The sequence below is a fragment of the Lissotriton helveticus genome, chromosome 2_1 (genome assembly GCF_964261635.1).
Source record: "Lissotriton helveticus chromosome 2_1, aLisHel1.1, whole genome shotgun sequence".
Classification (NCBI taxonomy): Eukaryota; Metazoa; Chordata; class Amphibia; order Caudata; family Salamandridae; genus Lissotriton; species Lissotriton helveticus.
This window is the reverse complement of record NC_136059.1, coordinates 1,033,529,635-1,033,554,171: the sequence shown is the minus strand read 5'-3', so window position 1 is coordinate 1,033,554,171 and position 24,537 is coordinate 1,033,529,635. Positions and strand designations below refer to the sequence as shown.

Below are 24,537 nucleotides of genomic sequence, written 5' to 3'. Positions count from 1 at the left end.
TGATTTGCATATGGCTGTGTCTGAACTGGAGTGGCAGAGCGGGCTAAAGAACGGTGATGGATTAAACCCAGATCTGTTGACTGGGTGTGAGTGTTTGATTGGTTCAGATGCTCCGTCCATCACCACCCCTTTTGTACCACTCAATGATGAATGCCTCGTGTCATGTGCAGTCATTTTAGCATAATGACAAAGTCCAACATCGAGGTGTTTAGAATTTCTCTGGTGTGAAAACTATCAACTATTACTAGTTTTACCACAAAATGGGGCATAATAGACTGATTTTGATGTTTTCTGCACCAAAATCTGCATGTCTTTTTATTTACCGGGCATTTATCGCTCATTAAATGCTGGCATGTTTGACCTACCGAAATTTACATGGGAAAAATTGTGTTGTTGCAGTGTTTACCAGCAGAGTCATAATTTCGAAAAGTGCCACAACAAGAATGAACTAACTCGCATATCGGAAATTTGCGGGAGACTGTATTTAGGTCCTCAGATTGGAATTTAGCAATTAATGTATGCGCTGCAGACAGTGCAGTTTCAGGAAAAACAAATAAATGGAACTATTGTGCATTGCTGGTCAAATAATTAAATAAACCCTGGACGGCTTCGTGATCCTTCCCATAATGTGCATATGGCATATAGAAGAATGAGCGGGCAAAAGGTCTTGCCATAATAAAGTTATCTTTGACACCTGTGATCGACACTAATTCATAGTACTATTACTATAGCAGGAAAAAAAGGAAACGTTCTCCCAGACTATGAACTTAACTAGACTGGTGTGTAGTTATGAGTAATAGGTGCAATACATTGCATATGCTTCAAAGTTACCATCTGGGACGCAGATCAAAAGAATAGCTTGGGTGCAGAGAAAACATTTTTTTTATTTTTTTTGTTTCACATGATTAATGTACGAGGTTACACTTGTCCGTATGAACTCAAGATGATATTGCTATTTGAAGAAAGCAAAAATATGTAATCTGGAGTGCTGGGGGAATAGAGCTGGTAGACTGGTAATGTTTTAATCTCATGTTGTCATGAATCCGCATTTCTGAGGGGGGGAAAAATTGCCAGCTGTCACTTGGAGTTTTATCCATGCACCACAAACCTTTATAAGAAAACAAAACTATACTGCAACTTAATCTGCGTTATTTTTATGGTATTTTAAGTTTACTTCAGAATTATCCCTGTCCTGCCTCAGGTTATATTCGATTTAAAAGACACAGCTTCAAGAAGATGATGGACGATGCCGTCTGCTTTCTCTGTTGAATGCATCGCGGGGCTTGACTCTGAGCCTTTGCTTCTCTGTTGCTCCGAATTATTGACTTGAAGGGGAGGATGGTGTTGTCTGACAGTGGTCAGGTGTGGTGATTCAGCTGTAGTTTGGAACTCAGCCAGAATCCCAGGGGGTTTCTATTGTTCACTACAGGATTTTATTCTTTATACTCTAAGTCTGGGTTCTAGTTATGAACAGGATGTTCGACATTTTATTTTCCACCACTGAAGTCTTGGTATTGTGACATATTTAGTATCTTCACATTCGTGCCATCTTTGTAAAACTTCACTTCGGTGGTTTTCTTTTCCTGCTAAAAAATCCAGTGCAGTTTTTGTACTCTGTTTTGGGTTTGAATATTCCCTCCCAAAAAGTAGGTCTTGCAGGTATTTTTCCTTCCACAAAGCCTACTTTTTTGTGGGATTTTTCTTCAACAGTTTTTCATGAAATTGTGCCAAGTGGATAATGGTAGCTTCGCTGATTTGGTGAAGTCAACCTTCGCTACCCCTAATTCTGGACAGGTGAAGCGGAAGTACTAGCTGACGGATTTAACAGCAGTACCTATAACAGCCAGACTTCATTGTCTTCGACTTTTAGGTAACGCTGGGCGGACAACTACGCTACGCTAGCATATTTTGCGATGTTTGCGCTACTTCGCACTGCGCGAATTGTACGTAGCACAGTGCGAACACGCTTAGCAGTCATTTTTTGCTTGCTCGCGGTCCTCAACGTCAAGTTGGCGACCGCGAGCGAGCAAAATGACACCCCGGCGAGACATTTTCCTTGTTCGCGATAAGCAACATCAAGTTGGCGATTGCGCGCGTGGAAAATAAACCTCCTGGCGAGATTCTCAACGCGGGGAGGTTAGGTTTCTAATTTCCAGTGGTCACGTATGCTCGTGACCGCTCGCGATGAGAAACTACCAGTCCACGTTGAGAAAGCTGCAGCTCAGGTAAAAATCTACTTGAGCGGCAGAAAACGACCGCTTGCACTGAGCAAGATGCCGTTTTCAATGATTGCACAGTGCGGACAAGCATTGCAATCATCGCGAACTGCGCACTACGCAGTTCGCATATCTCTACGCGTAGGTCGCGTAGTGCGAAGTGCACTTTGCGTAGCTACGCGTAGCGCTACTTCACGAACTATGCCCAGGGTTACTTTTAGGACAACTGTGGCCTCTGAGGAGGACTTCACTAAATGCATTTTGAACTTTGCACTTAGTAAAGAATAGATAAGCAAAACATCAAGGCACAAGCCCTTTATGGGAGGGTGCCCCTAAATCTAGTGTGTTTTCCTTCCTTTGTCATTTTTTGTTGTCTCTGCACTGGGTCATTATTTTCCACGGTTTTCATTATATGATTGCTTTGTTCCTTGAGAATACTGTTGAAAAATGCATAATAAGAGCACCTTGAGAAATTAAGAAAACTACTTCTGTGCAGCTGTTCTTTAATGTAATGCAATGAAGTATATATCCACATATTGTTGAAGACTTACTGAAATATCTGTTGTGATTCTCTTTATATAGGATCGGATTCCATGGCTTTGTTTTTTACATGACCTGATAATGAGGTAAGTAACGTTTGCATAAAGGGGTGAGAATTGTGTACCTATGGAGGGAGTGTTGTTAGATTGCAATTGAAAAATATACCTAGACCAACTAACAATGTGGGTGAAATTAAACTTAAGTACATTTTCTGCAATTTTAGATATAATAAAAATATAATAACATTGGGCCCTATTCATGAAAAAAGAGACAAATCTGCACCGCAGGTTTACTTGTATGTGCGGGTGCAGAATGGCTACTTTTTGTAGTTCATCAATTCCGATTGGAGGCAGCGTGGAAAGCTGTGCCTGGCGTAGGGTTCTCTGCGGTTTCCATTAGGAATGAGATAATTCCTATGCATTCTACCTAGCAGGAGTGCCTCATTGCAGAGAGCGCTGTGCGTGGGGTGAGCGTCACCTTGGCAGTTTTGTGCAACATGGAGCATTTACTTTTTTTATGCTTCCTTTTATTTTCAGCGGGGACTCTGGTCTTCAAAAATCTCATACATACGATCTGTTGCATTGGAGGGGAGGGTGGGGTGGCCAGAAGGATGAAGTGGATGGATAAACGCAGAGATGGATGGAGAGGAGTATGTATATAGAGTATGATGAGGGGCGGTATAGAGAAAAGGGACGATGGAGAGAATGATGGATGATGGATGGAGAAAAAGATGGAAAGAAAAATGAATGATGGAGAGGAAAAGAAAAAAAGAATTAAGATTGGCTCGATAGGGAGATAAGGGATGAGAAGGATGGATGGAAGGTGAATGAAAAGGAAAGAAGGCAATAGACAAGAATGAAAAGGCGAGCTGGATAAAAAGAAAGATGAGAGAAGGAAGGAAGGATGGATGGGTGCACTGAAGGAAAAGGCAAAGTTGAATGGATGGGTGGAAAAATACAGAAAGGATGGAAAGAAAGAATAAAAGCAAGATGGAAAGACAAAGAAAGATGGACAAAAGACTGAAGGAAGGATGCGGAGACGGAAGGAAATTTAAGCATTTTAAAATTCCCTCTAGGAGAGCAATCTGTCTAAAGACTGCTGGGTTCACTTGCCTGGTCTACTTGCTTGGAGGTTTTTGGGACATGATTCAAAGTGGGCGGTATTTTATTTTTCTAGCCACTCTCATATTTGAAAATAATCATCAACGTCCATGTTCATGGGTGTTCATAAACTTTAAGCCATGCCTTGAAATGCCCGTTTTCCCTTTAGTGGATTTTTATGGCTGCGAAGATCTCCACACTTGTGGCAGAAGTTTCTGTCCGTGGAAATGGGCTTTTGCCTGCCAGGAATGTCTTTGTGGTTTCCTGGCTGGCATAGAAAAGTCATATTTGTTTGTAAACTTAAGTTTACAATCAAATTTACCTTTTGAGAATGGAATCGATGGATTTTTTGTTGTATAAAAGAAATTGATTATTCGAATACAAGGTGCATACATTGTAACCTACAGTTACTGTTTCATAACTTGAGTCTCTAAACTAAACATGAATTTACAATTGCACAGGTTCAGAAGTTGCACTGGAAGGGTAGGTAAGAATTAATTCAGGTTGCAACAACTAGTTCTCATACACCACCATTTGTTCATTTAATTCGCTCCAGGAAATAAACTTGTAGATTTCAGAGAGCAGAACAGTGCTATGTCTACTAAGATGTGGTGCTGTTGTCCACTCACCCTGCTCTGGTGTACTTTCAGCTGCCATGCGCCAATACACAAACCCTTGCGCATAGTGGAGGGGTGTGTGTGTTCTCTAAGAAATTGTTTTCATACTGGAAAGGGGCCCTTACTGTAAAAAACGATACATTTCTTGCTTTGTATGTGTGCTCTACAATGCACCATGTCTGCAATGTTGGAGAACCATTTCTCTTTGTGGTACATGCCTCAACAAAACATAGAAGCGTGGCGCAAACCCTGTCTGCAGTTGGTTGTCGAAAGGGATTTGTGTCAAAACCAATGTGTGGTTGCATGCACTACCCATAGAATATAGCCTTGAGTTAAAGTAATGTAAAGCAATGAGTAGTGAAAATTTGTGTTACTTTGGAAGACTGCCAAGCACAAATACTGATTTGCATTGGATAGTTCCTCACAACATACAACTGTACTTCTAATTTGCTTTAGGAGCCAGGATTGAGGAGCCTGGTACATCTGGTCAGTCTTCACATTTTCAGTTCCTGACCTTGCCAACATGGAAGATGGGGATATGTCCAAAACCACTTGATAGAATAGGCACATTTTCATTGATTCATGTCACCAGCTGGAGTCAAAACGTCCGCCTTACGCAAGGAAGCACACATCATTAACACCAAGAGATAAAACCATGGCAGCACTACATAAAGTAGACACAAAATCATTATAAACCACTGTTCTAGTATCTGGTGGAATGTCACAACCAAGTTTCAGTGGTGTGCCACAAGAAGTATGTCCTACAATGATGAGATACATCAACAGCTCCATACACTTTGCACACAATGAGGAATTTTCCAATGTGAATGGAGTTTAGCATGATTTGGCTCCACTACCACATGGTCTCCATCCTCTGCGATGTAAGGGATATTCCGTCGCATGGCGATTTTGTGAAGCATACAGCAGGCCATGGTGATGTGGTACTTCTTAGTGGGTGACTAAGGGAAGGCTAAACCACTTTTGTCCAAAATCTGGCCTTTAGGAGCCCGAAAGTCCGCTACACTGGATGCCCCATCTGTCCATGGGCCTAATTGAAGCAGACATCCCCTTGGCATTGTTGGATTCCTCAGCGGTACCAACAACCATAGTTGGTTGGGATCAGCTGATTCTCTTACATGGAAGATAAACAAGGCCCAAAATTCTGTAACACAACTCCAGATCATGCAACTAGCAATACCCCAAACAATATTATGAAAGATTGTACTGGCCCTCTCAGGTCCCAGTTGAGACATTTGCAGGGGTATGGGGCTGTTCCATAGTACAAAGGAATCCTGGACAGAGCCGGGTAAACAGGCACAGATGCTTGTGATGTACAAATTTTGTAAGCAGACAGCTTGCATGTTGATTGAATAGAAGTTCTTTTGATCCCGGTACACCTGTTCTCTGTCGTGTGTTGGCACTAAGGCAATGTGTGTGCCATCAGTTGCCCCAACCACATTTGGTAGGTGGCCCAAACCATAGAATTCACGCTTCACATTGACAAAATACTGCTGCCATGGAAACTGGATGAAGCTGTTGACGTGTCTCATCATTGAAGGTAGAACTTCTTGTAACACACCACTGAAAGTTGGTTGTGACATACCAGAGATATTGTCACAGTGGATTGGAAGAAACCTGTGACCATAAAATGAAGTACAGCCATGATTTTGACAATTGGTGTAATAGATGTGGGATTTCTGTTGTGAGGCTGTAGATCTGTCTTCAACTGATGACATAAATCCAGTATTGTTTGCCAATTCAACCTGAGATTCTTGAAGATATCCCTTTCTTCCATGGTGGTAGGGTCTGGAAATGTGTGTTACACCAGAGGCTGTAATCTCTTCAGTCTCTCAGGGTCATATGTCTGCATTGGATAAACATGTAAACATTTAATACATGCTCCACACCTACATATGTGATGAGTAAAACAGAAGTCATCTATTTAAAAAAAATGTATATGGCTTAATTCATATTTTGAAGCTAATAATAATAATAATCCACATTTGTAAAGCGCACAATCACCCGTAAGGGTCTCTAGGCGCTGGGGGCCGTCGGGACGATTAAGCAAGCTATTGCCCAGAGTCACATGGTGCTGGGCTAACCTGCCGCCAGAGCCGGGGATCGAACCCTGATCCCCAAATTCCAGCGTCAGTCGCCCTGGCCGCGGCGCCACACCTCTCCTACATTTGCTTCTTGTCCTTTAACCATCAAAAATGGCATTGATGGCCTTGATATTAATCTGAGAAATTAAGTGTAAATAATCATTTAAAAATATATTACTTACATAATTTTTGATATTTTCACTTATTTCCTCAAACAAGACTGTTAACCGCGGTGTACACAACCCCACGCTAATATCATGTTTCAGCACAGTAACGCACTACACATCAATGTTTATAAAAAAAATAAGTGTCCATCGAAGTGTTATTATTTGAACAAAGTAGCCCCTATTTGGAGTGATGTTGACGCACTTACACACTAGTTCGAAGTTATAAAATCGTGGTAGCCAGACCTCGCCCACAGGACATTTGGAATCAGGTGGCAGTTGACTGCGCAGTGGGCAGTAAACTCTACGCTGGACAGAGCCATAGGCTAATGTGGGTAAATGTAATGGTAGAAGGCCAATGGCTGTGTCAGTATCCGTAGACGATCGTGTATGTTGCATACATTGCTGTGGCGGTTGGGGAAAAGCTCACTTGCCTACTAATACTGCTGCTATCAGGACCTCATCCACTTTTGCTGCTTTTTCTGACCTCTGGGAGCAACCATGCCAGGTCCAACATCTGAGAGGGCCCCTGTCTTAATTCCAGAGGAGCAGGAGTTGCTAGCAAAACAGGTCCTCTCCCTGTATGGCCATCTCTGTGGCTCACAAGAGGATCCAATACATGTCTAGCATACGTATGTAAATCTGTCTAACTGGCTGTTTTCCATTTCCACAGGCTACAATGTCCCTTTGAGTTCCAGAGTGAAGTGTAGTGATTGATTTTTCAAATCCCAAGCACGTGTTTCATCAATACGATCCGGCGTGAGATCCAAATGTGGGGTAGACTCGTACCGAGCTTCCTTGTTAACAGATTTGATCTTGTTCGATGCATATACTTGGAGTATAGTGAACTTCCTTTGACAACTAAACCACTGATATTGGTGAGAACTACATATAGAGGCACCGCCATGGAAATGCAACTGGCTAGAAGATATGAAATGGGTGTTTGAAGAGAACACAGCCCTGAAGTCATGGGGAACATCCTATATGATGAAACACGTGTTGGCTGGGCTCTAAATAAAAATAAAATAAAGAACAAAGACAAAAAGAACTCTGCCTCAGTTGTGATTTACAAAAGAATTTGTTTTATCGATGATTTGTATTAAGTATGTGCTTGGGATCTGAACAGTCTACATGTTTTAAGACCTTTGGTCTTGAGTAAGGAGGTTGGGTGATTCCTCCTTTCTTCATCACCCTTATGTGTATTGATTGATGTTAAGTGTCTCATAATGTGGTGCTTACATACGACAATGATGTTAGGGAATTGTATGCTCTCTCGAATGTCAAATATACAACACCATCAATATGTGTTGGTTGTTATAAGCCCTAGATTCACATTGGTGTGTATGTAGAGATCTGTGCATGTATATGTTTGATGTACTTGTGACACATTTGTCAAATAACATCATGGTAAATGTAAACACATCAAAAACTCTTTACATATTATGTACTGTGTCCAACCAAATTAAAAATATTAGCTATGTGTATAGTCCCACAAATCATTCAGCCTAGATCAGAGCTCTCAAAACCCTTGTATTGTAAAAGTAGAGGAAAGGTTGTGTTCATGTGACATCATGATCATCAGGCTGCAGATAGTACGGCCTGTCTATGAGCAGTGCTCATTCAGATTCAATGGCCAGCAGGGCCTGAGTCACAGGGTCATACAACTGATGCACTGAGGCACAGCTGGCAAGAACATATCTCCTTTGCAGGTAAAAATTTGCTGTGTGCTTAGATTAGGCCCCTGAATGTGTTTAAATGGACAACAGTTAAAAGAGAGTTTCCTGACTTCTTGAGCTAGCACTTACTTTTAATGGACTAACATTTCAAAGAATATCATGTCCAAACTTCAGGTTATTCACAGTGGCCACTATTTACTGTGTCATAATCATTAATGTTTAGCCTTCAGTTGTTCACAATCTTTAGCACTGATCAGGAGTAGGTCGAATCACATATTATGTAGGGACACCTGGGCTAGATGATGTCACAGGCCTGGATTTGAGTGTTGAGATCATGACATGGGATGAGGATGGGCAACAGGTCGCAATTAAAGTGTGTATGAGGATATTGGTTTTGGTCAGCATATGACAATACACATGTTGATTGGTAACTTGTGAGTTATGCTACTGATAGCTGTAGACCATTTTCTTTTATGGCAATACTGACAAAAAGTCTCAATACCATTGTTTGTTCTTTCCTTTCATGTACCCATACAGGTCAACGCCCATCAGCAGCGAAACATATGGAAAGCCATCACCAGGAAGGTACGGACCACGGGGCTCTACAGGCAGTGCAGATACCATAGCCGCAAGAGGTACGAGGACCTACGACACTTTACCCGGAAGATTGCAGAAGTCCAGCTTAGGAAGTCCTTCCAATGTGTGAGGGGTGCACACCACACACTGACCACCCCCTAATGGCCCTCTTTCTTGTGGTGGCCTATCCGGAGCTTGAGGGCCCAACAGCAGCAACAAGGGGATAAGCTCTTATCAGAGTTACACTTTATATGACCCATTTTTTGTTACAGCCAGAATTTTTGCTATCAATATTCAAGGTGACACATGTCCAACCTTCAAGAAGAGTTCTTGAAGGTGCACGTTTTGTACAGGGTGTATGATTATGTGTTTTGGCTATTGTCTTTGGATAATGTTCCCACTTGATTCCTGCCCCCAACTGTTCTGAGCAGACACATGGCTGTCTAAACTCCACATATACATCATGTTGTTTTATATCATGAGGGACAGTTCTAATAAACAGGTAACTGGTCTTCATTTTATCAGGTGTGATGTTCTTTACTGATGTAGATGATGTTATGTGAGTCCCATTACAGGTGACGTAACATATCAGGCACTTATGATACAGTGGATGTACCAACGGTCACATTGGTAAATTGCTATTCTACACAAACCAGAGTGAGCATGTGATCCAACGGGACTGGTGACTACAGAATTGATGGCTACATATTCAAAATATGTTCTGCATCAGAAATACTGTTTCATACATGTTAAACCGTGAGAGATTAGCATGATGTCTTACTGCTTCCCTAATGTGTGTGTAAGGCAGTCTGCTGGTAGCCACATTATTTAGCTAGGCATACACTTTTGATGAAACACAGGAATCTGCACACGCTGGAAACAGAGTACCAAATAGCCTAAAACAGTCCTCAATGTACTTTGATGTATTCAGATGAACTATCAATTATAGAGTACAATGGAAAACTTGAAAGTATTTTGGAAGATGAAATGTTGCACTACATGTAAGTATGAGCATCCCATCTGGAAAACTCAGATTCAGGCCAAACTCATGACTCAGGCAAATGTCGAAATGCATAAAGGTGTACTATGTTGCATATTGTGATTGGCATTATAGTCTTTCTAGTAAAACATAATGTATGATTCATTGTATGTAATGATTGGTGTGATGTTTTACAATGTTTTGAGAACAGTGAAAGCTAGTATGTTTAGTGAAACCATTTCACAAAGATACAACCAGGTTCAAATACCTATGGTTAGGAATCAAATGTGAAGATGCTTTTGCTCTGTACTGAGGTGTATTAGAAATGTTACAATGGCTATGTATGTAATTATTATGCTGTAGCAGTCATTTGTCAATCCACCCAAATATTGCTTTCAGACTGTCTCCAACAGCATAGGTATGTAGATGTTAATGTTATGTTAATGTTAATGTTATAGTGATTTGTATAGCGCGCGGCTGCCCCAGCCAAGGGGCGTCCCGGCGCTGCAAGCAGACAGAATGAAGAGAGTTGGAGGTCTAGAGAGAAGAAAAAAATTATTGGAAGAGATGAGTTTTGACAGCCTTTCTGAAGGCAAAAAGGTCCTGCATACCGCGGATAGCTTCGGGAAGGCTATTCCATAGCTTGGCAGCTAGGAAGCTAAAGGATCGGCCGCCTACTCTGGCCAGTTTGGTGCGGGGGATAATCGCGAGGTGTTGTCCCTCTGAGCGGAGCGACCTCCTCGGAATGTATTCTGACAGGAGGGGGCACAGCATTGGGGGGGAGGCGGTTTTAAGGATTTTAAAAGCTAGACACAGTGCCTTAAACTGGATCCTTTTACCCACCGGAAGCCAATGCAATTTTTTCAAGGCTCCGGATACCGAGGAATGGCGGGGGAGACCTACCAGGGCCCTGGCTGCCGCATTCTGGACTCTCTGCAGTCTGGTGGTTTCGGCGAGATTTGCCCCCAGTAAGAGAGAGCTGGCACAATCCAGTCTAGAAAGAATGGTCGCCTGAACAATTAGCTGGCACGTGCGGCAGTCAAAGAACTTCAGAATAGGTCTGATGTTACGTAAAATGCCGAAGCAAGTGGCAGCCACTTTTTTAGTATGATGAGTGAACTTCAGTGCAGAGTCCACCCAGACTCCCAGATTTTTAACGCATTCTTTTGGCTCGGGAGGTTGGCCTAGTACTTCAGGCCACCAGTTGTCTCCCCAGGACGAGATGTTTTTTCCCAGGAGCAGTATCTCTGTTTTCCCGGCGTTCAGTTGAAGGAAATTCGCCGTCATCCAGTTGGTGATGTCCGTAAGTGTCTTTTTAAAGTGATGGGCCTCCAGACCACTGTTGTTCTTAAGAGCCACCACCAACTGGGTATCATCGGCATAAGATACCAGTGCTAGTCCGTTCTTTCTAGCCACCTCTGCCAGAGGGCGGACATAGACATTGAACAGGGTAGGGCTCAGGGAAGAACCCTGCGGCACTCCCTGTCCAATGTTATGCTCCTTAGAGATGTAAGGGGGGGTGGAGACTCTGAAGGACCTGTTGGAGAGAAAGTCTCTAAACCATCCCAAAGCTGTCCCTGTAATTCCAATTTCCTCCAGTCTCGTCAGAAGGACCTCATGTGACACCGTATCGAAGGCAGCACTGAGGTCCAACAGGACCAGTGCTGCCGTTCCGCCGGTGTCAAGAATGGTACGAAGGTCCTCTGTAACACTGAGCAAGGCTGTCTCAGTGCTATGACCAGCTCTAAACCCGTGTTGGGAGTCATCCAGAATGTTGTTAGTGAGAAGGAAATTGGTCAGAATGTTGTTGACATGTGCCTCGATGATTTTGGCAGGCCAGGGAAGCAGGGAAATGGGCCTGAAATTCTCCGGAAGCGTAGGGTCTAAAGTAGGTTTTTTTAGGATGGGGGAAACCCAGGCCTGCTTCCATTTAGAAGGAATTCTGGCGGTAGAAAGAGACAAGTTGATGATGTCCCGAATATGTTCTGTGATAAGTTCGTGAGCTTCACAGAATGTATCCGGTTTTAGGGGATCCGCCGGGGATCCAGATTTAATTTTTCTGCCGATTTTTTGAAAACTCTCTCTCTCAAGTGTAGGAAGGGAGGAGAGAGAGGGCCTGGTGAGATCCAAAGTGGCCGGTGACTGCGGGAGTTTTGGGAAAGTGTCATAGATTTTCTTAATCTTATTAATGAAAAAGTTAGCCATATTATTGCAGAGGTCAGGGGAAGTAGTGGTAGTGATGACAGTTTTTTTTGCAGTAAGGTCTTTCAGGATTTTAAAGACAGATTTCGAGGTGTTAGAGCTATTGCTGATTTCATTTGCATAGTATGCCGCTCTCGTTCTGCAAACCTTACGGTGGTAAGTTTTTTGGAGTAAGACATACTCCTGTTTAAGGTTGGCATCATAATTTTTTCTCCAACCCCTCTCCGCTTTTTTACATTCCTTTTTCAGAGTTGCTAATTCAGAATTGTACCAGGGACTAGCCGTATGGGTACGGACCTTGGTCCATCTGGCAGGGATCAGGGTGTCAAGTGCCTGGGTGATCCAGAGGCAAAACTGGTCATACCCTACGTCCAGGTCTTCACTTGGGGGAGGGGGATTTAACACCAGGAGGTTGTGTAAGTCTTCAAGGCGAAGTTTTCTCCATGGCCGTTTCTTAACTGACGGAGTGGGCCCCGCTGCGCGGCTCGAGTTACATTAGATAGACAGTATTACTAGATAGTGATCTGTCCAGGTCATAGGAATAGGCGAGCCTGCGGATCCACTCGTAATGTTAGAGAAGATGGGATCAAGAAGGTGTCCCGCTCTGTGGGTGGGGCCACTTACGAGTTGATTGAGTTGGAAGGCAGCGAGATCCGCAAGAAAAGTGGCAACTTTGGGCTCGGTGTCTCTATCAAGATGTAAATTGAGATCACCTAGGATCGTAAAGTTAGCCGTTTTGGTAATGTTAGTACCCAAATACTGTAAAAGTGAGTTGATAAAAGGGGCGTCTGCGCCAGGGGGTCTGTAAATCAGAAGGCCGGTTGCGCAGAACTGTGGGTTGGCTTTGATGGAAAAGCGAGCGCTTTCGCTGCCCTTGATGTCCACTTTAATTAATTGGCAGTCAAGATGAGATTTAATTATGAGCGCTAACCCGCCCCCTCTCGTGCTCTTATTCACAGTGTGTATGGTATATCCCGTAGGAGTAGCTAAGTTGCAGATCGAGTCCATATCGTCAAGGAGCCACGTCTCGGTCATGAACAGGGCGTCAAGGGAGTGATCTTTTAGGAGGTCGTGGATTTCTAAGTGATGTTTCTGCAGAGATCTAACATTTAGGTGACCTAGCCTAAGAGCCTGGGCCTGGGGCGGTTTGGGTTTAGTTTTGGTAGAGGAGCAGAGTTGGGAGGGATGTAATAGGGGATTTAAAATGTGGGCAGGGTTGCGTCTTGCACAAGAACAGGTGAGGTGCTGAAGACCCAGCAACTCTGCTTTAGAGTAGCACCTCTTACCGCCTTGATTACAGGTATTACGTACAGTAAGCCTGGCACCTAGCGCTGCCTTAGCGCGGACGGGCGCAGACGGGCTGACTCAGGCAGGACTCCGGCGCAGGGACGGCGCTCCCGCAAATGCGACCGCTAGCGCGGGAGACAACTGTTTCCTTTTATATGGTGCACTAGAGCGCTGCCACCACTCTAGCCCCAACTTAAGATGGCCGCCGAGTACAGAAAGCCTGAACCCGGTTTAAAGCCCAAAATGGCAGCTAGCGCCGTGAAAGATGGTATGTGATACATTGCAAAGCTACTTCAGTACAGGATACATGTATCAATGTTGACACTTGAAAAATATACTTTACTGACTTAACGTGAGTGTTACCATTATGAAATGTCCAAACAGTGGTAACCTGCTTTCAGTTTATACCAATATTGGTACAACATTACAGTATATGTTGACAGACTTTGATTCATCTTTGACTTGTAGAGGTGTGGCGCCACGGCCAGGGCAACTGATGCTGGACGCTGGGGATCACGGTTCAATCCCCAGCTCCGGCAGCAGGGGTCTGCCTAGCACCATGTGACACTGAGCAATAGCTTGCTTAATCTTCCCAATGGCCCCAAGCGCTGAGATACCCCTTCAGGGGTGATTTGTGCGCTATTCAAGTACTGGATGTACTTATTGATGATGATAAGTATACAGATTTTAGGGCCTAGTGAAAGTACAGTACAAAGGTATTGTTGGTGTATAAGCTTTTTGGTGACATCAGTTCACTAATCTGTATAACAAAGGCTAATCCATTCTGAGGTGTGTAACAGGGCCTGAAGAGCTATAATAATGGATAAGACACAAGGTCAACCATGATATAGGAGCCATCATGGGAAATAGCATCACTGTGACCAAGTGTCTTAAAATGTTGCCTACATGCATTTGCTTATGCTAATGTAGAACCAAACATTTAGAGGCTTGAAGCAGGTGAAATGTGACAACATGAGAACTGTTTTGTGATGAATGTTAATGATCTGTTCTGTTGACACAGATACCATAACACCATTGTATATGTCATTTCAGCATCAACCGAGCCAGGTGAATGAGAATGTGGAAGCATCTGGCTACAGTGGTTCTAGTACCGACACTGAGGGAAACAGTGGAACAGAGGGTGATCGGAGTATAACGGAGGCCCCCAGTGACACTACATCTTCGTCTGAACCCTCCTCCAGCAAGGACTCCCTAGTGGTGGCGGACCCTACTGCTCAAGTTACACCTGCATCCATGTCTGCCACATAGAGTAGCATTCCCCCATTTGGGCCACCCAGGCCGGTTAAAAGACCTGTGATCTCCTTTGCTGCAGACGCCTACCCCTCTGTCCATGTCTCCTCAGCTGTGCTAAATGAGGAGGCTGATGCCGTCCTCTGGAGCATCGCTGTAGGTTAGACTGCCCTGCTGAATGCCATCCAGGGGCTTAGCTGCCGTAAGCAAGAAATGGTAGCTTACCTGGAAGGCATTCACAATGGTATGTTTGTACTACAATGGTCATTTCAAGCTCCGGCCTCCTCCCGCAACTTCCAAATCATCCCAACCTTCTGCCCCACCTTTTACCCCTTCCCCATCCCAAATACACCACAGAAAAAACACTGACAGACAGAACACCCACCCCCACACAGACATGCACCATTGCACCACACCCACAGACAGCACACCAACCAACAGCATACCCACCACACACACACACACATGCACCACACCCACCACCAGCCCAATGACAGACAGCACACCCACCACACACGCATGCGCCACACCCATGAGTACATCAACAGACAGCACACACACAAAACCGCACACACACCACACCCTCCACATGTAGTATTATCACACACAGCACCACCACAGCAGGAGCATACACAGACACAAGTAGCTTGCAATACATACCTAAAAAGCTCACTCTCACAAGCACACAAATGACAGACACCTATAACACAAGACACGCCCAAACAATCACAGAGACATATACCAGACCCCCAGGCACCTGCACCCTCAACACACACATTTACATCAGACACTGCCACTGACTCTACCTCCCAAACCAACTCTCTCTTCAACATTCTACCAAATTTTCCATGGAGGACCCTAGTTCTTCCCTTGCCCTAAAGCCTCCCACACCACAAACCAGCCCCTCCACAACCCAGTCTACCCCATCCAAATAATCCTCCCAATCCTTGAGAATCCCAGCCCACCCCTAAAAAATCTAGGAGCACCCGTTCCAAAACCACAGCCCCCCCTCCCAAACCCAAGGACACCCCTCCCAAACCCAAGGACACCCCTTCCAAACCCAAGGGCCCCCCTCCCAAACCCTAATAACCCCCTCCTAAGTAAGATCTGGAAGGTGCCTGCTCTACACACTAGATGCCCCTTCCTGAGGGGGACCCCTTTGTCAGTTATGTAGGAGGCAAGCTTAGTGCCGCTGCACAACAGTCCCCATGACTTATGACAGCAGGAATGGACTGCCATTTGATTTGGTTAAAAACTTAAGAGACTAATTGGTATAAATAAATACCCATTTCACCAAGTTTGTCCTGCCATTATTTGTCCAAAGCAATTGTTTTATTCCTAGCTGTGTTTCTGAGCAAAATGTGAAGTACTTATTCGTCTTTCCCATGAATGCAGTTAGTACCAGATTTGTTTAATGTCTACTTTGTTAAGTGCATACACTGCTTAACATTGTATGTGATGGTAATTTGAATTTAGATGCCAGCATTCATCCTAGTAATGGCCACTTGTACCAACTATTCGATGTAGTAAAATATCTGGGATGTGTTACTACAGGTGTGTTTGTTTCACCTTGCTGAACATATGTAGGACACCTTTACATTTCAATTGTGACTATTTATATTGACAGTACCGGACTTGCACTAGAGGTCAAATGTTACATGTATGTATACGTTTATTACTACTGATTTCTGACAGATATTCACATGACTGATTCTGAAGAGAAGGTAACACCTTATCTAGTGCAATTTCTACATCATGTTACATTGCACTTATCCCTATAATGTGTTTTGTATATGGTTTTAATGTTTGAATTTATCTAACTTTCTTTAGACACTCCTGTATGGCGACTTAAACATTTTTATTTTGATATTCTATTTTTGTGCAAGTTTTTGGGACGGGAGCTTAAATCAAATTCATACATACAATGTGTTTATATAGGTATGTTTCTTGAAATTTCTAAGATGGCAACATTACAGACATCTGCATTGCACATTGGCATGCATTTGCTTGTATGAACGATTTCTAAATGCACAAGTCCTGTGCAAATGTTGACAGACAAGTCAATGGGTAACAGGAAAGAGTGGCTTACCGTCGATTGCGTCCACATTGGTGTTGGTTTGTTCATCATTAGGCAGCAGCAGTGGCAGGACTTGGCAGATCAGGAAGTGTGAAAGTGAGAAAAGGTGAGCTTCTGCCTTATATCTGTTCCATATCGCCAACTCAGGTGTGGAGGTTTGACCACCACAGTCACGTCAGCACACTTTGATTGGTCCAGTGGAAAAACTTGCAGTCCTTCCTCGGACAGCAGCTTTTTGCCTATCCCACCGTCGGCGCAGTCGAGATTTTCTGGCGGTGAAGGTCGACCACAGCAGACTTTTATCTCTGTAATAGCCAACATTTAAATAGAGCGGGCAGAGCGCCAAGTCAGCATTCCGGGGAGACTGGCGAAAACCTGACGGCAGGACCAATTCACCAACATCTAAATCAGGCCCTCTGTCTAATTATTTTGAGATTTACTCTTCTTCACCTAGGAGGCTGTCAGTAGTCCTCATGAGATTCACCCTTAGAATCTGGAGAGATTTAATTTTCTAATGAGGGATTCGTCCATGATTTATGAATTCTGTATTTGAGCCTTATGGCAATTTATGCATTTTCATCTGCATTGTGTTATTAACAATTTTGCAGATCAGATCAAAATACTTTATTCGACTCAGAAAGAGCCATAAAAGTTTGTGTTCATACAGTTTCATTAAAAACAAATTAACATAAACACGGTAAAATACAGATTAATAGAAATACCTAGTATTTGCTACCGAGCGTAAAAACGGTAAAAATATAGTTCAAAACTGTGTATAATATCTGTAGTTCCTAGGGAGAGCAAATAGACCATCGCCAATTCATAAGCTATTATCCCCAATGCTAATAATAATAAGGGACGGATGAACTGTCTTCTTTGAGGGATATAGAATTTACAAAATAGAATAAAGTCCTTAGTGCTCTGACATGAGAAACTGTCACAGGGACAGACAGGGAGTGGGGAAAACCATAAGCCCTGAGTAGGAAAAGCAGCCAAGTAATGTATAGTTTTTACCTGGTCAGCAAACATTTTTTACTTTCATTCAGGTTAATTTGAAAATAGAGGGCAAGTTGTGTTGGTGGGTGAGAAGAAGGCACCAAATATCCAGTGGTATTACGCAGTGCACTTGGCCGCTCAAAGCTTTGTTTGTAGCACAGGAGACATTTCTCAAGGTATCGGGATTTGTATAATATTCTGAAACCCCCATCTTAGCAAAACTCGTTTTAATGCATCTTAACCAGGGTATGTCTAAGCTATTGTCCAATTTCATACAGTCTGCTAGTATTTTTCCACAATAATCAGCCTCTGGATTCTTCCATATTCGTGCCCAGAACAACAATGGCTGCATTGTAATGTAATCTTTTAGAAGACTCAGACGAACTTCCTCATGACAGAAAGAGGCAGAGGAGCTCTGGGGCACTGCGAGAATTCTCCTCATGAACTTGTTTTCTGCTATTTGGAGTGAGTTGCAATTTGCGTATCCCAGACACCAGCCCCAAAAGTTACTTCTGAGAGACTTTTACTCTTATAGACCCATAACATTTCTTTGTTTGGCTTATGGCTTAATCTCTTGGCAAATTTAAAGATGGCATAAATCGACTTTTGGAATTGCAAGGCTCTAACATTTAATAGGCATTTCCAACTAAAATCCACGTCAAATGGTACCCCCAGGTAGGTAAAATGGGAGACTTTCTTAATGTCTTCATCCCTGAGTAAAAACATCCTTGTTTTAGACTTTTTTGTCCAAATTTCATTATGAATGATTCAGAGCGATTGACCTTTAATTCCAAATCATTCAAAAAACATAAAAAGAATCCAGCAGTATTTGTAAGCTGTTAGCTGTCCTGGCTATCAGGACAGCATCGTCTGCATATAATAGCATAGGGATTCAGCAGGAATTAGTCCTCTGGGTGTCCTGCCCTACCTTACATAAAGGTTCTCCTAACCCATTAATATATAATAAGAAATTAAATGGGGCCAGAACACACCCCTGCCTGACTCCCATATCAGAGGGGAATTCTTCTGTTAGATCCCCCTTACTATTATACTGTACTGAGGCTGCTGTATATTCGCGGATCCTACTAAGCAAGGTAATAATTTCTCCATAGATCCCTAACTGTGCCATTATGGACCATAATTTAGAGCAATCCACTTTATCAAAGCCACATGTTAAGTCCATAAAGGCTACGTGTACACAACACTTTTGTGCCTTTTTATATTTTTGAACAATTATAGTCAAATTGAGTGTCTGATCCACGGTTCCAAGTCCTGGCCGAAATCCAAACTGATAGATTGAGAGCGTTTGAGCCAGAAAAACCCGGCCCAAGATTGTAACTGAGCCATCCAACAGGGAAATTGGATGATAACAATGGGGTTGACTTTTATCCCCCTTTTTAAAAATCGGGTCTGTAATGGCTTCCTGCCATATCTTAACTAAGGGTCCCACTATGGCAGCTTTTAAAACGTTGGTTATTAACGGGCCCTAAAATCTGGTAAATATTTATACAGATCAACTGGAATTCTATCCAGTCCTGGGGCTTTCTCTGGCTGGCTATTCTCTATTGCTTGGAGTACATCACTTAACTTAACTGAAATACTCAGGGCCTGGGATGCTCTTATATGAAAACGAGTTTTGGGGCAGAAACAGTGTTTACTAGATGAGGATTATGAGAAAATGTTTTTGAGAAGTATTTTACCCAGTCTTTAGCTAATACTATGGTATAAAGTTTGGGCATTTCACCACCAAGCATGGAAGTAGAATTTACAACCCCCCAGAAAGCATGTGAACCTATTAGTTTAGAGGCAGTTTTTAAATCTTCCCTGGCCTTATTCTTCAAATATAATTTTATTTTCCTAATTACCTCTTTATAGCCTTTCCTAGCTTTTGCTATTTCATCCTTATTCCTCTGGATCTTTTTCAAAGCGTGCCTTAATGTCCGATGAACGTCTGAACAGGCACTATTAAACCATCTTGGGGTTTCAGATGTCCTGTTGCCACATTTAGTTTATTTGCTATAAAGCCATTAAGGGTTGTAAAAGCCAGTATGACATCCTCTGGGGTAGCAGAATCTGAGAGGACTATCTCAATTTGTGCCTGATTATTTGCCATAAAATCTCTGAGGAAGGCCGCCTTGTCGATTTTTTTTTTCTCCCATTTAATTTCCATGCCCTTATTTTTATTATATATAGCCCTGTGTTGTAATTTCTTGTCCCTCTCATTATTCAGTGCAAACTTTTAAGTTAATATAATAGGATTGTGGTCGCTAATACAGCTAGCCATAACCACACATCCTTTAAGAAACTGTGATAGATTTTCACTGATAAAAATATAGTCGATAATTGAGTTAGATGTAGCACCCATATATGTTGGGATCTGGGGTAAGATGGTATTGCCCAGATCAAGAGTAAATATCAGGTTTGTAACAAAAACAATTCTATTCAGTAAGTCTCCATATGACGTATGTTTAAAATGCATCATGAGCTGATCCCTCTCATCACAAATACCACATGATGCCTGAACTCTAGGGTCACAAATTCCTATATTAAAATCCCCGGCCCAGATTATTTGAAGATCCTTTGAGTGATCAAATTGGGCTTGAGATATTGCATCTTGTAGGTCATCTATAATCTTGATCACTGTTTAATCAAAAAAATTATAGTAATAGTTAATTGAAAGCAAATGAAAATGGCCTGTGCAGAGCGATTAAAAGCAACTGAAAATAGGGGGATATACAAATTTCTCTAATTGTAATGCCTGTCAAAGTCACTGATATAAAAGTAACCAAGCCTCTTTTAGCTCGGTCTGCTCTTGAAGGAGTTGCTGGGACGGAATATGAGGCATATCCATCTATATAAGGTGAGTCTATTAGCCAGCTTTCTTGACAGCAAATGATTGTGGGCTGCTCAACCAGCATTTTCCAGTCCGGATTGTCAGTTTTGGAGTGAAGACCCGCAATGTTCCATGAGATCATACTAAAGCCCTCTTCTCAGGTGATTCCTGGATTAAAAACAGAATAGAGTGGCAAAGACAGTATTACACAGTGTTCTTTTGTAATTTTGCCCTCCGGTACCAGTGGCTGTCAATCTTGCAATTTGCATTAGAACAGGGACCCCCTGAGTGAGATCAGAATCCTGGATCAGGGCAAAGCAATTGATAGCAAAAGAATGTATCCAGGCATCAACAGAGTAGACAACTGGCACAAATAAAACATATCACACAAAACACAAGTAAAGAAAAAATGTACTAACTAATAATCATGATATTATAAAATTTAATGACAATGATAAGAATTGATGGGCATATTCAATCAAATACACAAATTGATAAAAGGATAATAAAAAGAGAATGCAATGTTCAATTGTCGTGTTCTCTACAAATTAAAAAGGAGAAGTGAATTATGATGATTTCCCCAGCTGATTGTCAAAGTTGATGAATATCTGCCAACGCGTTTCGACACAGCCAGTGTGTCTTCATCAGGACAAAATCAGCATATTCGGAATTAGGTTGTTATGTTCCTTCAAACATTCATATCTCAAGATTCATAGAGTAAAAATGCTGGTACAGCATATAGTAGACTGTACTGCTGTTGCTTCGCTATCTCTTAGTATGTCATGTCGTGGAGTATAGCGTTTCTATTTACTTCTGTCATGGTAAAAGAATATATCTTGCTTTAGACCGTATTCAAGTGCACCTCTCAATTAGTCAGAGAAAAGTTATGCACGGCAACATTCAGGGTGTAGCAGGGTCTGGCGTGTTCAATGACGACAGTTGAATCTGTAGAGATTCAACCGTCGTCATTGAACACGCCGCGATACCACGCATATAACAGGTTTCGACCACGGGAATCGAATGCAGTGAAATTATACATCTTGTGCGCCGTAATCATAGACGCTTTACGAGCACTTAGGATTTTCTCTGAGTAATTTGGACGCTCTTCAAGTATTTTGAACAGCGTATTTCAAAAAAACATTTTCTGGCTACCAGACCCTGCTACACCCTGAATGTTGCCGTGCATAACTTTTCTCTGACTAATTGAGAGGTGCACTTGAATACGGTCTAAAGCAAGATATATTCTTTTACCATGACAGAAGTAAATAGAAACGCTATACTCCACGACATGACATACTAAGAGATAGCGACGCAACAGCAGTACAGTCTACTATATGCTGTACCAGCATTTTTACTCTATGAATCTTGAGATATGAATGTTTGAAGGAACATAACAATCTAATTCCGAATATGCTGATTTTGTCCTGATGAAGACACACTGGCTGTGTCGAAACGCGTTGGCAGATATTCATCAACTTTGACAATCAGCTGGGGAAATCATCATAATTCACTTCTCCTTTTTAATTTGTAGAGAACACGACAATTGAACATTGCATTCTCTTTTTATTATCCTTTTATCAATTTGTGTATTTGATTGAATATGCCCATCAATTCTTATCATTGTCATAAAATTTTATAATATCATGATTATTAGTTAGTACATTTTTTCTTTACTTGTGTTTTGTGTGATATGTTTTATTTGTGCCAGTTGTCTACTCTGTTGATGCCTGGATACATTCTTTTGCTATCAATTGTCAATCTTGCAATTCCAGGGTAAACAGTACCTCAAATCTATTTGACAGGTGCAGCTTATTTTGTGGTCTTAAAAAATGTGTCATCTGTTTTGGGACATAGCTGTGGTGGTCTGTTTGAGTGTGCTATCAATGCACAGACTCTCGGCTGATAGAAATATCCTAGGGGTTGTGCTCTTACACCCTCAGTGAAAAAGAGTTTTTTGGGGAGACAATGTATAAGAGTTTAAACAAGGCTTAGATTCTTAATTTTACAATTATACAATCCCCGGGGGATAACTTTGCAGCTAGACACACCCAGTTAACTATTCTTGTGGAAATCATTTCCCTGGAGAGGACACTCTGCCAGTTAAGAGCTTCTCTTCAGCCAGTACGAAACTTTATTCACTAAAGATGCATGAAATTCATACTGTGCCTGTCGGAGCACAGGAACATTCTCCAGTACTATTATATAAAGTGGACTGTGGGGTTGTATGTCCTTTGAGTCAGATTAAATCACATTATCTAATACGTGAGGCACCCTACGATTAGTGTCCCGAGATTCTTATACCATTTATTTAAATGAGGACTGCACAGATGAATTTTGGGGGACCGTGTCCCACCCCAGCAAAGGACTGCTAATTTGGCGTTGCAGGATATATACAGCCCAACTTAGACTCCATTAATAAAAGTAAACCTGTCTGGCATCAATCCAATTCTTCCCAAAATTCCGGTAGTGCCCTCCTGACGTAAACAAATTTGTATTAAAACTTTTAAATTTAATTTCAATCTAAAGCTCAGTTATTGAGTCATCCCAGTTTCCTTTTCAGTTCTATTCTGCTAAATTAAATTATAAATGGGGAGGGTAGTCTATTGCCACTAGACCAACAGGAGATCCTTGAGCTGTAACTTTTGGGGCCTAACTTTTGGGGCCTAAGATTCAATTTGGCTTGTGCAAAATATTGGGGTTCAGAAAATCATTGTAGTTTGGCTCCCACAAATGATGGTAGCAGAGGATGGGTAGCGTAAGAGCAATACCTTTTAAGTGGTCCCAAAAAGGATTTTGTAGTTTCTGACCCTTTAATGCTTAGATCATTTGTTTTTTTACCATCTATCCAGTATTGGATCCTCCTGAAAAGGGAATAGCTGTATTGGCTGTGCATTACTGAATTAATTTTTGAGTATGTATAGGCAGAAATTGAGTTTGTGAATGTGTCTTGGACTAGGGGTTTATGATGATGGATTTTTGTGTTGAGTTGTTTGGATATGTAATGATGAACATGAGTTCTATTGGTGGATTGATTACTGTTGTGTTGATGTAATATTCATATTTGTAATCTCATTTGAAGGATTTCATTGTCAGATCGAATTAAGTTGATTATCGGATTTGCTGTAAATCCGAGATATTTATTAAAGGTATGTATTGTGGTATGTAGAGCAAGACACCGCATACGCATCTGTAGGGACTCTGCATTAACGATTTCCTTTTCAGGTTTGAAACTTTGATTTGAGTCGTTGTGCTTACACTGAGTGCACATGGTGGAGTACATTGATTTGGAAGTACATTTCTGCTGAACAGTGATTGCCTGGCAAGAGTTTTTTATGTATTGTTTTATTTGAGTTCCAATGCTTTGTGATTGAATTGTTTTACTCTATAATACTGGCCCTGATTACGAGTATAGGTGGTATTTATTGCACATGGTGAATAATGATACCAAGGGGTACGTTATTTATTGAGTGTAATAACTAATAATAACTATTACCTATTACAAGTTGTTGGGGAAAAACATGCAGATTTTGGTGTTAAGTTCTCCAAAATCCACATGATACCGTAAATACCATCTGGCTTTCCCCAGTTAAATTTCGGCTGGTGTGACCTGCCAAAATTTAACGAAGGTTGAGTTATTTAATCCATCTCATATTTATCAGATACATTAAATACCTAACAATTCACCATTCTAATCCATGCATAAACAGGGGTTTATGCCTGGGTTGAATTAATCACCCAACTTCTAATCAGGCCCCTGACTTTATTTCCTTTCTAGGGTAAATAGACTAGGGGTTTATTAATTTTAAGTAGTTTAATGAGGTTCTGTAATTGTATTTGCTGTTCACGAAGAAGTAGGGCTATGATTGTTTGCACAGCCAGAGAGCCGCATTGGGATTGATGAGACATCACCACATAGCTGTG

At 42.0% G+C, this 24,537-nt stretch overlaps 1 protein-coding gene across 6 annotated transcripts in view; it reads left to right on the top strand.

Annotated features, from left to right (window-relative positions):
* IDNK (IDNK gluconokinase) overlaps positions 1-24,537 on the top strand; it is a 159,501-nt gene that overhangs the window by 98,529 nt on the left and 36,435 nt on the right. For 4 of the 6 annotated variants that reach the window (XM_078675830.1, XM_078675833.1, XM_078675831.1 and 1 more), the window contains one exon: positions 2,799-2,842. In XM_078675830.1, coding sequence (XP_078531956.1) covers positions 2,799-2,842 — 44 coding nt within the window. Of the gene's footprint in view, positions 1-2,798; positions 2,843-8,952; positions 9,449-14,512; positions 15,970-24,537 lie in introns of those variants that run through there. The other 2 variants (XM_078675835.1, XM_078675834.1) reach the window with 2 other exon arrangements.